Raw genomic sequence first — 12749 nt, 5'->3', positions numbered from 1 at the left:
CCTTGACAAAGGAGTACTGCGCAAAGGGATCTGGGGGTCACAGTGGACCACAAGCTAAATATGAGTCAACAGTGTAGTGCAGTTGCCAAAAAAGCGAACATCATTCTGGGATGTATTAGCAGGAGTGCTGTAAGCAAGACACGAGAAGTAATTCTTACACTCTACTCTGCACTGATTAGGCCTCAACTGGAGTATTGTGTCCAGTTCTGGGTGCCACATTTCAGGGAGGATATGGCCAAATTGGAGAGAGTCCAGAGAAGAGCAACAAAAATGATTAAAGGTCTAGAAAACATGACCTATGAGGGAAGATTGAAAAAACTGGGTTTGTTTAGTCTGGAAAAGAGAAGACTGAGGGGGGACATGATAGTTTTCAAGTACATAAAAGTTTCTTACAAGGAGGAGGGAGGAAAATCGTTTTTCTTAACCTCTGAGGATAGGACAAGAAGCAATGGGCTTAAATTACAGCAAGGGAGGTTTAGGTTGGACATTAGGAAAAACTTCCTAACTGTCAGGGTGGTTAAGCCCTGGAAAAAATTGCCCAGGGAGGCTGTGGAATCTCCATCATTAGAGATTAAGAGCAGGTTAGACAAAACCTGTCAGGAATGGTCTAGATAATACTTAGTCCTGCCATGAGTGCAGCAGACTGGACTAGATGACCTCTCAAGGTCCCTTCCAGTCCTAAGATTCTATGTTAGTGACCCTCTTCAGGTTAATTCCATTTCAAATGAAATGTGTCGAGCTGTAGCAAACAGCTCGTCCTATACATTGATGAAATACTGCTAGGACTTAACTCAAGGAGCTTCAAGCTTTGAGTCATCTGTGCATTAAGGATTATTTCCTAACTAGGTGCCTGATTTTTCCCTACTTTCCCTCTTCATGTTTGTGTTGAAGATGACACATGGGAAGATTCTGAGTATCTTGTTGTGATTAAAAACAAAAAAACAAAAACCCTTAAAACCATTTGGTTTTATAGAATAGTGACAGCAAAACATTAACAATATCAAGCCCACAATGTCTTGAATTAGAAGCTAACATTCCTGTTAGTTTTAAAGCCAAAATACTATTCACTGACAGAATCTGTTTTAAGTGCAAAACTACTTGAGTCATGGAAAGACAAAGATGTTAAATGAAATCATTACACTTCTCCCAGGGTATATTCTCATCCCTTTGCAAGAAGCAAGGTATGAAGATGTAATCACATGACATCAAGCGTTCGGCTGGCCCCAGTATCTGTCCATGAAGGAACTGTCATCATAACAATCCAATCAGTCACTAAAGCCCTTTAACTGAAAACTATCTATGAAGGGGCATTAGGGGTAGAAGTGGGGGTTGGGGAGAGAGAAGGGGACTAAGGCCCTTTTTAAAAATAAAATAAAGGATGTAAGAACCTTTTCTCAAACTGAAGCAGTTCCCTTTTGGATTTTCCATTCAGTCCTATTGCTTTTGGTTCAACATGAAGATAAATGAAAAGATTTTGATGATCTGAGATTCCTTTTGGGACCACTTAGGACAATGTGTACAAATCACTTCTGAAACAAGGACTATTTCATGGTTAATTATCCTATTTAAACTGGCTGCAGGATTTATTGTGTAGGAGGCAAGAACTCAAGTCACAGCTTTCCCTCGATTCTCTTTATCTTCTTCTTGCTCTGTGACTTCAATTCCTCAGCATCTGCTCTCACAAAAAGAAGGTCCTCAAAGAACCCCTGGAGGTTCACAGACAATTGCAGATTTTTTATAAGTGCATTTGACTCACAACAAACAAATAAATAAAACTAACTCACAGGTGGATGTGGTGACAAAAATCAAAACACATTTGTTACTGAGGTTTTCTTTTGATGGGTACGTGACTTTTGATGCTTTAGTTAGTTCTGGCACCAAAGGAGATTACCTCATCTATAATTCAAAGGCTGATCTGCACATTATTTGAGGACACGAAATAACTGGTAGGTACACGTCACTGTCAGACAAAAATATTATTCTTTGAAGAGTTCTTTTCCCTTTTAGATGATGCATAAGTTTAAGTAGTAATTTTTGGTATGGTACATTGAAAAGAATAATTTATTCAGTCAATATTCCTTGCAATCATAGAATCATAGAATATCAGGGTTGGAAGGGACCTCAGGAGGTCATCTAGTCCAACCCCCTGCTCAAAAGCAGGACCCATCCCCAATTAAATCATCCCAGCCAGGGCTTTGTCAAGCCTGACCTTAAAAACTTCTAAGGAAGGAGATTCCACCACCTCCCTAGGCAACGCATTCCAGTGTTTCACCACCCTCCTAGTGAAAAAGTTTTTCCTAATATCCAACCTAAACCTCCCCCACTGCAACTTGAGACCATTACTCCTTGTCCTGTCCTCTTCCACCACCGAGAATAGTCTAGAACCATCCTCTCTGGAATCACCTCTCAGGTAGTTGAAAGCAGCTATCAAATGCCCCCTCATTCTTCTCTTCCGCAGACTAAACAATCCCAGTTCCCTCAGCCTCTCCTCATAAGTCATGTGTTCCAGACCCCTAATCATTTTTGTTGCCCTTCGCTGGACTCTTTCCAATTTATCCACATCCTTCCTGTAGTGTGGGGCCCAAAACTGGACACAGTACTCCAGATGAGGCCTCACCAATGTCGAATAGAGGGGGACGATCACGTCCCTCGATCTGCTCGCTATTCCCCTACTTATACATCCCAAAATGCCATTGGCCTTCTTGGCAACAAGGGCACACTGCTGACTCATATCCAGCTTCTCGTCCACTGTCACCCCTAGGTCCTTTTCTGCAGAACTGCTGCCTAGCCATTCAGTCCCTAGTCTGTAGCTGTGCATTGGGTTCTTCCGTCCTAAGTGCAGGACCCTGCACTTATCCTTATTGAACCTCATCAGATTTCTTTTGGCCCAATCCTCCAATTTGTCTAGGTCCCTCTGTATCCTATCCCTGCCCTCCAGCGTATCTACCACTCCTCCCAGTTTAGTATCATCCACAAATCTGCTGAGAGTGCAATCCACACCATCCTCCAGATCATTTATGAAGATATTGAACAAAACCGGCCCCAGGACCGACCCCTGGGGCACTCCACTTGACACCGGCTGCCAACTAGACATGGAGCCATTGATCACTACCCGTTGAGCCCGACAATCTAGCCAACTTTCTACCCACCTTATAGTGCATTCATCCAGCCCATACTTCTTTAACTTGCTGACAAGAATACTGTGGGAGACCGTGTCAAAAGCTTTGCTAAAGTCAAGATACAGTACATCCACTGCTTTCCCTTCATCCACAGAACCAGTAATCTCATCATAGAAGGCGATTAGATTGGTCAGACATGACCTTCCCTTGGTGAATCCATGCTGACTGTTCCTGATCACTTTCCTCTCATGTAAGTGCTTCCGGATTGATTCTTTGAGGACCTGCTCCATGATTTTTCCGGGGACTGAAGTGAGGCTGACTGGCCTGTAGTTCCCAGGATCCTCCTTCTTCCCTTTTTCAAAGATTGGCACTACATTAGCCTTTTTCCAGTCATCCGCGACTTCCCCCGTTCGCCACGAGTTTTCAAAGATAATGGCCAATGACTCTGCAATCACAGCAGCCAGTTCCTTTAGCACTCTCGGATGCAACTCGTCCGGCCTCATGGACTTGTGCATGTCCAGCTTTTCTAAATAGTCCCTAACCACCTCTTTCTCCACAGAGGGCTGGCCATCTATTCCCCATGTTGTGATGCCCAGCGCAGCAGTCTGGGAGCTGACCTTATTCGTGAAGACAGAGGCAAAAAAAGCATTGAGTACATTAGCTTTTTCCACATCCTCTGTCACTAGGTTGCCTCCCTCATTCATTAAGGGGCCCACACTTTCCTTGGCAATGGAATGGTTGGAGTGAGTACTAAAATTATACACTTTTACAGGTTAATTTCTTTGGCTAGTTTTGGTTAGTCTTCACTATTCTTTTAACAGTATATTAGGATTATAATTCACATCTGATTTGTTGACCATTTCCTATTGCTATTTTCCCATCCCCAACAAGAGAAATGCCTAATACACGTAACTAACAACAATTTGACCTAAATTATATTTGATTTAACAAACGGTATTAGACTTCTTTTAAAAAAAAAACCATGGGGGAGGTGAAGCTTACTGAAAAGTTTCAGAGTAGCAGCCGTGTTAGTCTGTATCTGCAAAAAGAAAAGGAGTACTTGTCGCACTTTAGAGACTAACCAATTTATTTGAGCATAAGCTTTCGTGAGCTACAACCCACTTCATCCAATGAAGCGGGCTGTAGCTCACAAAAGCTTATTACTGAAAAGGGAATTTTTAAAAGGAGTATGTGTCTCTGTTAAATACAACCACCACCATTTCAGCACATCCAAACACATTGAAGCTGTGTGCTCCATGAGACACATACAGTATGAGATGGATAAAATGAGGTTGTGGGAACTGGTGTTGAGTACCTGCCAGTTGTAGTAGAAATGTGGACTGAACTACATTTTAAAAGACTGTGGCAGATTTAGAAGACTGAAGAGCAAAATTATTCTTTGTTATCTTCTGTATATAAGGACAAATATATATACACTATGCTTAGTAAACATTTTTCTGAAAATAAAGATGTTGTGTCAGCGAAATCCTTAGTCCTGACATCTAAAGGTTAAAATGCTGAGAAAATGTCACATTCTGCTTCAACACAGTGGAGAGTAGGAACACTTTTTCTAAAGGTATTTTATCCTTATTGTGGTTTACGCCTCCACTTCGTCTAATTACTTATAACATGCAATTTTCTCAAGAGGAAACAGCAACTAGAGAAAAGAATGCACTGAATGAATAGAGAATAAATGGCTTTAGTTTTAACACCCCCCCTATTCAGGTATGAAAATTAAAGTTCTTGTATTCTCAGGGCCGGTCTATTGTAAACAAAACTATACTGCACTTCATGAACAAGTGCACTTTGATTAAGTGTTCAGTGCTATTTCATGTTAAGTCCTAAAGCTATAAGGAATCTAATTTCATTTGTGCAGTAAGGATATTTAATTATTATACAAACAATATTGTTTTATTTCCTTAAGTAATATCTAAAAATATAAATTATTCTTTCCATTTTTACTGAAACCTCTTTATACTTCAAATTAAATACATGCTGGTAGTAAGTTACACAGAACTTGGTCTTACCCTAACCCTCATCAAGTACCACAGTATGCTCCAATATGCTAATTTAACTAAAATGTACATAATTACATTGACAGAGATGGCCATCCAGGGAGCCAAAGTATGAGGGCTGTACCCACTTTCATTGTCTTGTAATGAAAATATTTTCCAATAACTGCCCATCTGACACAGTTTCATTCAATCTCCAGAGTTTAATCAAAGTAACTGCAATCAACCACGCTCTTGCAGAATGAATCCAGAGGAACACATTTGGAAATCAGGTAAGAAAGATCAGATGAGGCCTTAGAACTTTATGTGTATGGTCTGATGTGACCTTTCTAGCTACTATCCCACTGTTAACTTCAACAGGACAAAGAGCAAATCAATTTCAATTTGAGAAAACTATATTTAAATAATTTTCTGGCTTGATAATATTATTTATATTACAGATGAATTATAACAGTTTACAGAGACAGAAAAAAAATAAACTATACCAAGCTCTGCAATATAAAGGTTCATTATTTTCATTGAGGGCTTTTGGTAACAACATGGAATCAAAGTTCAAGTAGTGTGTAGATTTCAAAAGGCTTTATGAGACTACAACTATCTATTGTAGTGTATTGTCTTATTAAATAAACAAAAAAAATCCTTTTGTTTTTCCAAAAACAAAAACAAAAAAATCTGGGTACTTTGGAATATGTTTTATCACAACTGACTTTCTCTGTAGGGCCAAATTCTGCCCCCAGCTTATATCCTGTGCCACCCAACTGCCTTCAGAACGTAATTAGATTTTTTTAAAGTGTGACATGCTCTGTAATAATACGTTGCTTCATTTGTGAAAGCACATGGCTGTTTTGAGTTAAATTCTCTGCAACCCAGTTCACTGCACTGGGGGTTTGCACAGGTGTAAATGAGGGAAGGATGTAGCCTGATACACACTGTATAGAATACACACAAATTTAATGTCCAAAAAAAATCTATTGTTCATTTCTTATCTGAACATGTAAAATATTTGTATGTAGTTTGGACAGCTGAAAGCTCAGTCTGATTTGGGTATTTCCTTTCCAATTAGACCGTATTAGAAGAAGAGCAATGTTCTAAAAGTAGACACTGTTGAAAGTTAATGACCATTGTACACTACCAACAATGCTCTTAGAAGGTTTTCTGCCTGTGAGCAAAAAGCAAGAGAGATCTGCAAGAAGAAGTGTGCCAGTACTGGATACTGGTTTATCGTTTATTGCAGGGGTGGCCAACCTGAGCCTGAGAAGGAGCCAGAATTTACCAATGAACATTGCCAAAGAGCCACAGTAGTATGTCAGCAGCCCCCACATCTGCTACCCCCCCATCGGCAGCCCCACCAATCAGCGCCTTCTGCTCCCTCCCTATGCCTCCTGCCCGCCACAATCAGCTGTTTCGCAGTGGACAAGAGGCTCTGGTTGGGAGGGGAGAGGAGCGAGGGCATGGCAGGCTCGGGGGAAGGGGTAGCAGGACCTGGGGCAGAGCAGGGGATTGAGCAGTGAGCACCCCACAGCACATTGGAAAGTTAGCATCTTTAGCTCCGGCCCCGGCATCAGCGCCCATGCAAGGAATCGCATATTAACCTCTGAAGAGCCGCATGCGGCTCCAGAGCCACAGGTTGGCCACCCCTGCTTTATTGGCTTCTCTAGTTCATTTCAAATGTCTTTCCTATTTACTACTATAGGATTAAATTCAGCCTCCCTCTTCCATCAGAAAATAGGCAGCCAAACGAGGCTCTCAATCCCACTTCCCAAAACCCCAAGAAGTTCACTGTGTAGGTCCTCTGTAACCCTGACTTGTGGCCACTGATCCTAGTGGCAGGGACATGGTACTTTCATATTAGAATGCATTCGCCTATTAACAGCCTCCTATGCAGCCTTTTGATGAGATTACTCTTGCTTGTGGTGAAAGTAACCTCCATAAGTGCTGGCTAACTTTCCCCAGGTCAGCCATCTCAGCAGGGCACTATAGGACCAAGACCTTTTAATGACCTGTTGAACCAGCTGGCACCTCTCACATCCAAATATCAAGTTCTGTGCAAGTCAAAGGCCTTGCCCTGTTTTGAACAACACAGAGTTATGGACAAACATAGGAACATAAGAAATAGGACTGGAAGACACCTCCTGGATTGAGTCCAATTCCCTGCTATCACAGGCAAACCCATCATATAATCTCGCTTATTAGACAAGCCGTTGCTGTAAAAAAAATCATCATTAGGAATCTGACATAAGGCGTTGTGAAACGATGACAAATGAGCACGACTTTATAACCTTCTAAAACAACATCAAGGGATTCTCTGATGGAGTCCTGAAGATCTTTTATTTTCTACCCACCTCTACTTTCCATGCATCAACCCCAAGGTCCAGGTAATGGCTATTTTTCTGGCTGGTGTTTAATAACCCAGGGACGTCATTGTTGAATGATGAAAGGCACACACCCTCCATCTCCCTGGGTCCGGACTCTACTGCCTCCACACTGCCTCCAGAGAGCAAGAAACTGGGGCTTGTGGAGCCCTGGTTCTTCTGCATGGCTGCACAGACAGGTACTTTGGAATTATCTGAGCAGCTGGAATCAATCATTGTATTCAGAGGCTGCAATAAAATGACGGGCACTATTACAGAGTAAGTATTCTAGCGTACAACATGAAAAATGCAACAGTGAGATGAATGGTGTTCCAGGAAATTCCTCATTTATTTGTACTACCCTAGTGCATGTGCTAGTATAACCATCCAACAGAAGCAAAAGATAAAATAATCTGTTACAATCCAACTTACCCACCACCCATGCCTCCATTTTTGCCAAAATGAGTGCGAGGTTCACTTGAAGCCAGTTTAAGCAGTTCATTCCATTCCCGTTCCCACTCTTCTTCTGTATAAACTAAACCCGACTAGGGGAGAGAAGAGTATATTTCAGGATAGGATGTTAAAAATATCACCAGTCTCAGACAGTAGACATCATGACCCACTAACATATGCTGTGTTTCATTTTTAGTGCTATTTGAATAAGACACGCAATTGCCCTGGGATATTACAGTATCACTTTTTCAAATCAAACAGCACCAAATTATCAAAACGGATCAAAGACGGCTACTACATTTTGAATAAAATTTTCAGCTGGAGGCTCTCAATTCGCTTCTGCAAAAGTGCCCCAAGCATTTGTTTAACTGGGTAGCGAGGCATCCAGTCATCTCACATGCATGTGAAATTCCTTCCATTTTGGTTCTCAGGTTCCGGTGCCATTGTGGATCTTTGATCTTATTACTGACCCAATGACTATTCATTGTCACTCATAGTGGAAATTCATAGTAATTCATGATGACAATGACTGCTTCATGGGCCAGTGAAAGAGTGAGTGGGTGAGAGTAACTCTATAGCTTGGTGGATAGGGAATTCAGCTAGCGTATAGGAAATCCAAGTTCAAGTCCTCACTCCGATGACTACTTGATACAACATGTAAACAGCTTTAATGGGAGAGACTGAGAAAGCCACATACCAAATTCTCTCATAGTGGTGAGGGCACTCACCAGTAACATAGGACACTTAAGTTCAAATTCTTTCTCCATATCAGACAAAGGAGGTGAGGTGGGGGAGGGGGAGTTGAATTTAGGTCTCCCACATCTCAGAAGAGTACCAAAACCAGTGGCTAAATGTTACGAGGGAATTTCTTCTCTCCACCAACATTTTGTGAATTTAGTCCTCCTTTGCTTTTGTCAAAATGCCTGACATTTTTTGTCAGGTCAAAATGAAATGTTTTGTTTTGGCATTACTAACATTTTTTCAGTTCAGTCAAATTTATTTCATGAACTTGACACACATTTGCAAATAGTTTTGGGTTGACCGATATGGCACTTTTGGTGACTAAACTATTGACATTTTTTTGCCTTACTCTACTTCGAAGATCTTTCTTGATAGTCCAGGGACAGCAGTACTTGTGACACCTTCTCTCCCGCTCCCCTGGAGATTGGAGGGAGAGATTTCCGAAGGCACAAAGGGCAGGTAGGCACCTCGGTCCATTGTGTTTTCAGGCAGACTAGAGGATGCCTAGCCGCTGGTAGCTCAACTGTCTCCCATTGACAGCGTCAGGAAGGGCATATAAGATTCTTACTAGTGCTGTAATTCAGTTCTGCAGCTCTCTTTAGTGCTGCTGCCAATAGCAAGCAGGGAAAATACATATATGAATAGCACAAATACCAGCCAAAACTATTTGGTCATGTTCAGCTAGCTGTGTACGGCCAACATTTATGCTGGAGTACTTGGAAAATTATTGATTTAATTCATCTGCACTATGTCTTGCCGTTGATGGAATGCCATGTGAGCATAAATTCTCACACTGAGAGAAAAGAAGAACGAACCTTAGAACAGCACCTCACAGCTTTGAATGCGACAGCAGCTAAGCTATCCAAAGGTGCTACTACTCAAATTTCTAGAGTTTTCTTGATTATTTTCTTTCAACAGCCTAATTAGAATTGGTGCTGCTCCCCTGTGCTTTCCAGGTAGCAAAGCAACGCCAGCAGCTCCCTGATGAGCTGATATAAAAGAAGAATTCTGTATCCCCTTACCACAGGCAGAATGACTTTTTGTTTAAATGAAAGGGCCTTTCTATTTAAAATTTTGGATGTGTGTAGATAAAGGCAAGAACTAAATCCTAAAACTAACTATCTTTGTGTTCAGCAATTGGCCACATGATTTCACATTTGTCGTGACTACGTTGGAGGAATTGCTGAACCTCCTCACTTTGGTCAGGTGAGCAGAGGCATGCACAAAAGGGCAAACCCTGCTCCCGCACACAGCTTGGGAAACCGAGTTGGGTGCTGTTGGAAAGGTTTGAGCATTGGGTGTGAAACGGTTCCATGGGAACTTTGGAAGGCGATAAAATATCGTTAGCAGAGCTGCTCAACAGCAGCCACTGCATCAGAGACTGCAGTAGCCCGTGTGGTTTCTGTGCCTCTGCCGCATGAGTATGAATGTAAATAGCTGGTGGATCTGCTTAGTTGCAGAAAACACAGGCCCTACTCCTTCCTTGGCAAACTCCACTGCTGATCACTCCTACCCTCTGCAATAGTGGAGCCCATATGAGGTCTTCAGATATCTGGCCCCATTGCTAGAGGATCTGCAGCAGGCCTGGTCCTCCATACCAATGGGGGAAGGCTTTGCCCTCAAACACAGCTTTTTCCAGCACATATTTGGATATGAAATTTTTTGGGGGAAAAAGTGAGGTGTCTAATTTTACTCTACTTGAGGATTACAGTTAAAATACATATTTCAAAATATGGTCAATTTTCTCAGGGTAGAGATTTGGTCCTTAACTGACATTTTCTTTTCTTTCATGATTTAATCTACAGTTTTCATTTTTTTGTAATGTAATTTTCAGTAGATAATTAGGGCTGTCAATTAATCACAGTTAATGAATGCAATTAACACAAAACAAATTAACTAGATTACAAAAAGTCACAATTAATCACAGTTGTAATTGCACTGTTAAACAATAATAGAATACCAGTTTAAATTTATTATAAATATTTGTGGATGTTTTTCTACGTTTTCAAATATATTGATTTCAGAATACAACACAGAATACAAAGTGTATAGTGCTCACTTTATATTATTATTTTTGATTGCAAATACTTGGACTGTAAAAAAGAAAGTAAAGAACTAGTATTTTTCAATTCACCTCCTATAAGTCTACTCAGTCCTACCTCTTGTTCAACTAATCACTCAGACAAAAAAAGCTTGTTTACATTTACGGGAGATAATGCTGCCTGCTTCTTATTTACGTCACCTGAAAGTGAGAACAGGCATTTGCATGGCACTGTTGTAGCTGGTGTTGCAAAGTATTTATGTGCCAGATGCGCTAAACATTCGTATGGCCCTTCATTCTTCAATTTGTAGGCTCTAAAGTTTTACATTGTTCTGTTTTTGAGTGCAGTTATGTAAAAAAAACCTTTTTTATATCTCACAATGAATTGTGATTATTCTTTAATCGTTTGATACCTCCATAAATAATATATTTAAATTTGGAGCCCCAAATGTTCAGGTGACCCGAAACCAGCCTTAGATTTTGTAGGTGTAAGGCTATGCACATATAACTTTTTGGGTGTATACATTCATCTGCTTTTGCATTCCTGATTTTCGTGCAGAAATATTTGTCTATGTGTGAAAAATAGATGCACAAGGAATTTGGTAAGAGCAAAAGCTTTTTCATAGAACTTCAGAGGTAGGAATAAAAATGTTGCCCTAAATTATATCAGCTACACAATGGTTTAAACTCTCTAGGCCACACAGACCTCTTTATTCTGTTGTGTCTGTTGCCATCTCCATCTTCTCTTCAATGCTTCCCTTTCAGCTCCACTTCTCATCATGGTGTAGAGTGCTTTACGTAACACAAGGTCCCTGTCATGAAATCCCCACATCCCTAGAGCGCAAAAATGCAGCAAATAACAAAGATCCAGTTATGAAATAGAAACAATCAGTTGCATAAAACACAAATAACATTGCTCAAAAAAAAGAAAAAAGCAGTGCACATTATAAATCTTACTAGCTAATGATTCCTATTCATTACTTTCAAGCTTTCCTAATGAAAATTGTCAGCCTCAATAGGCTAATGAAGAATAATGCTGAATTCTAGCAAAGTTTAAAGTCTGGTTAAGAAATGACTACGGCTTTGAGTTGTCTGGAATTTTGTTTTTGCATGACTTCAACGTTGCTATAAGGAAATGAACATTCAATGCACAGGTCTCCATTTTAGCTCCAAAGTTAATTGAATGTGCAGGCATCAGAGTGCTAAGGATAACGACAGGCACTTGTGGCTATCTCAAACACAGACACCCACAGGCTTGCACTGTCATACAGCAGAGATGATACATGTCCATTGGTATTTAAGTCCCAGTAAAGAGTCAGGCACTCATGACTATTGGAAGCCTAAAAATACAAGCAGCCATAGGCTTCCAAACTCTTAAGATAACAAAAATATATGTCGTCATGTACGTGAGAATAGTAACCTATAATAAAAGAGTCAGAGATCTCACCATGACAAGGACCCGTAGGCAGCCATGTTTAATTTATTATGCTGCCAGCCATTGGCATTAAATATTTTTGTTCCAAAGTGTGCAAGTCAAAATGCCCCGACCAATTGCTGTAAATAATTTACAATCCCTTGTAGCGAAGATGAATTGGATAAACAACGCTATTTATAAGACACTTTGAGAGTATTCAAATCTGTTTTCTTGTTATTTCTTACTTTATATTTCAAAAACAAAATGACATTGCAAAATGATTACAAAATAACCATACTTTTAAGAGAAAGGTCACTTTTTTGAGTCTTACTGGTGTACTATTTCAGCACAAAAGCGATTATTAGGAAATAAACAGCATATTACACTTCCAAGTGTGTAGTCACAGGGCTTTCTTTTGGTGCCCTTTGTACAAAAGTTTGCAGTGGCTTTGAATCAATGGTAAATACATAGGAAAGAATGTAATTTACCTTAATCTCTCTTACCCGTACAATTATCCTTTCCAAAGACGGGACACACCAAGAATATTTGCATTTGTAGTCTTAATGATAGTAGGATGCACGTTTAACAAACACCAGAGGATTATGGGCTTGAACCTGT

The 12749-nt window shown here is 40.4% G+C and overlaps 1 protein-coding gene across 4 annotated transcripts in view; it reads right to left on the bottom strand.

The window, feature by feature from the left end:
- OTUD7A (OTU deubiquitinase 7A) overlaps positions 1-12749 on the bottom strand; it is a 273562-nt gene that overhangs the window by 43727 nt on the left and 217086 nt on the right. For all 4 annotated transcript variants that reach the window (XM_073303652.1, XM_073303653.1, XM_073303654.1 and 1 more), the window contains 2 exons: positions 11424-11551; positions 7915-8027 (listed from right to left, as the gene is read on the bottom strand). In XM_073303652.1, coding sequence (XP_073159753.1) covers positions 7915-8027; positions 11424-11551 — 241 coding nt within the window. The remainder of the gene's footprint in view (positions 1-7914; positions 8028-11423; positions 11552-12749) is intronic.

The sequence above is a fragment of the Lepidochelys kempii genome, chromosome 10 (assembly GCF_965140265.1).
Source record: "Lepidochelys kempii isolate rLepKem1 chromosome 10, rLepKem1.hap2, whole genome shotgun sequence".
Lineage (NCBI taxonomy): Eukaryota > Metazoa > Chordata > Testudines > Cheloniidae > Lepidochelys > Lepidochelys kempii.
This window is presented reverse-complemented; position numbering and strand designations above follow the sequence as displayed.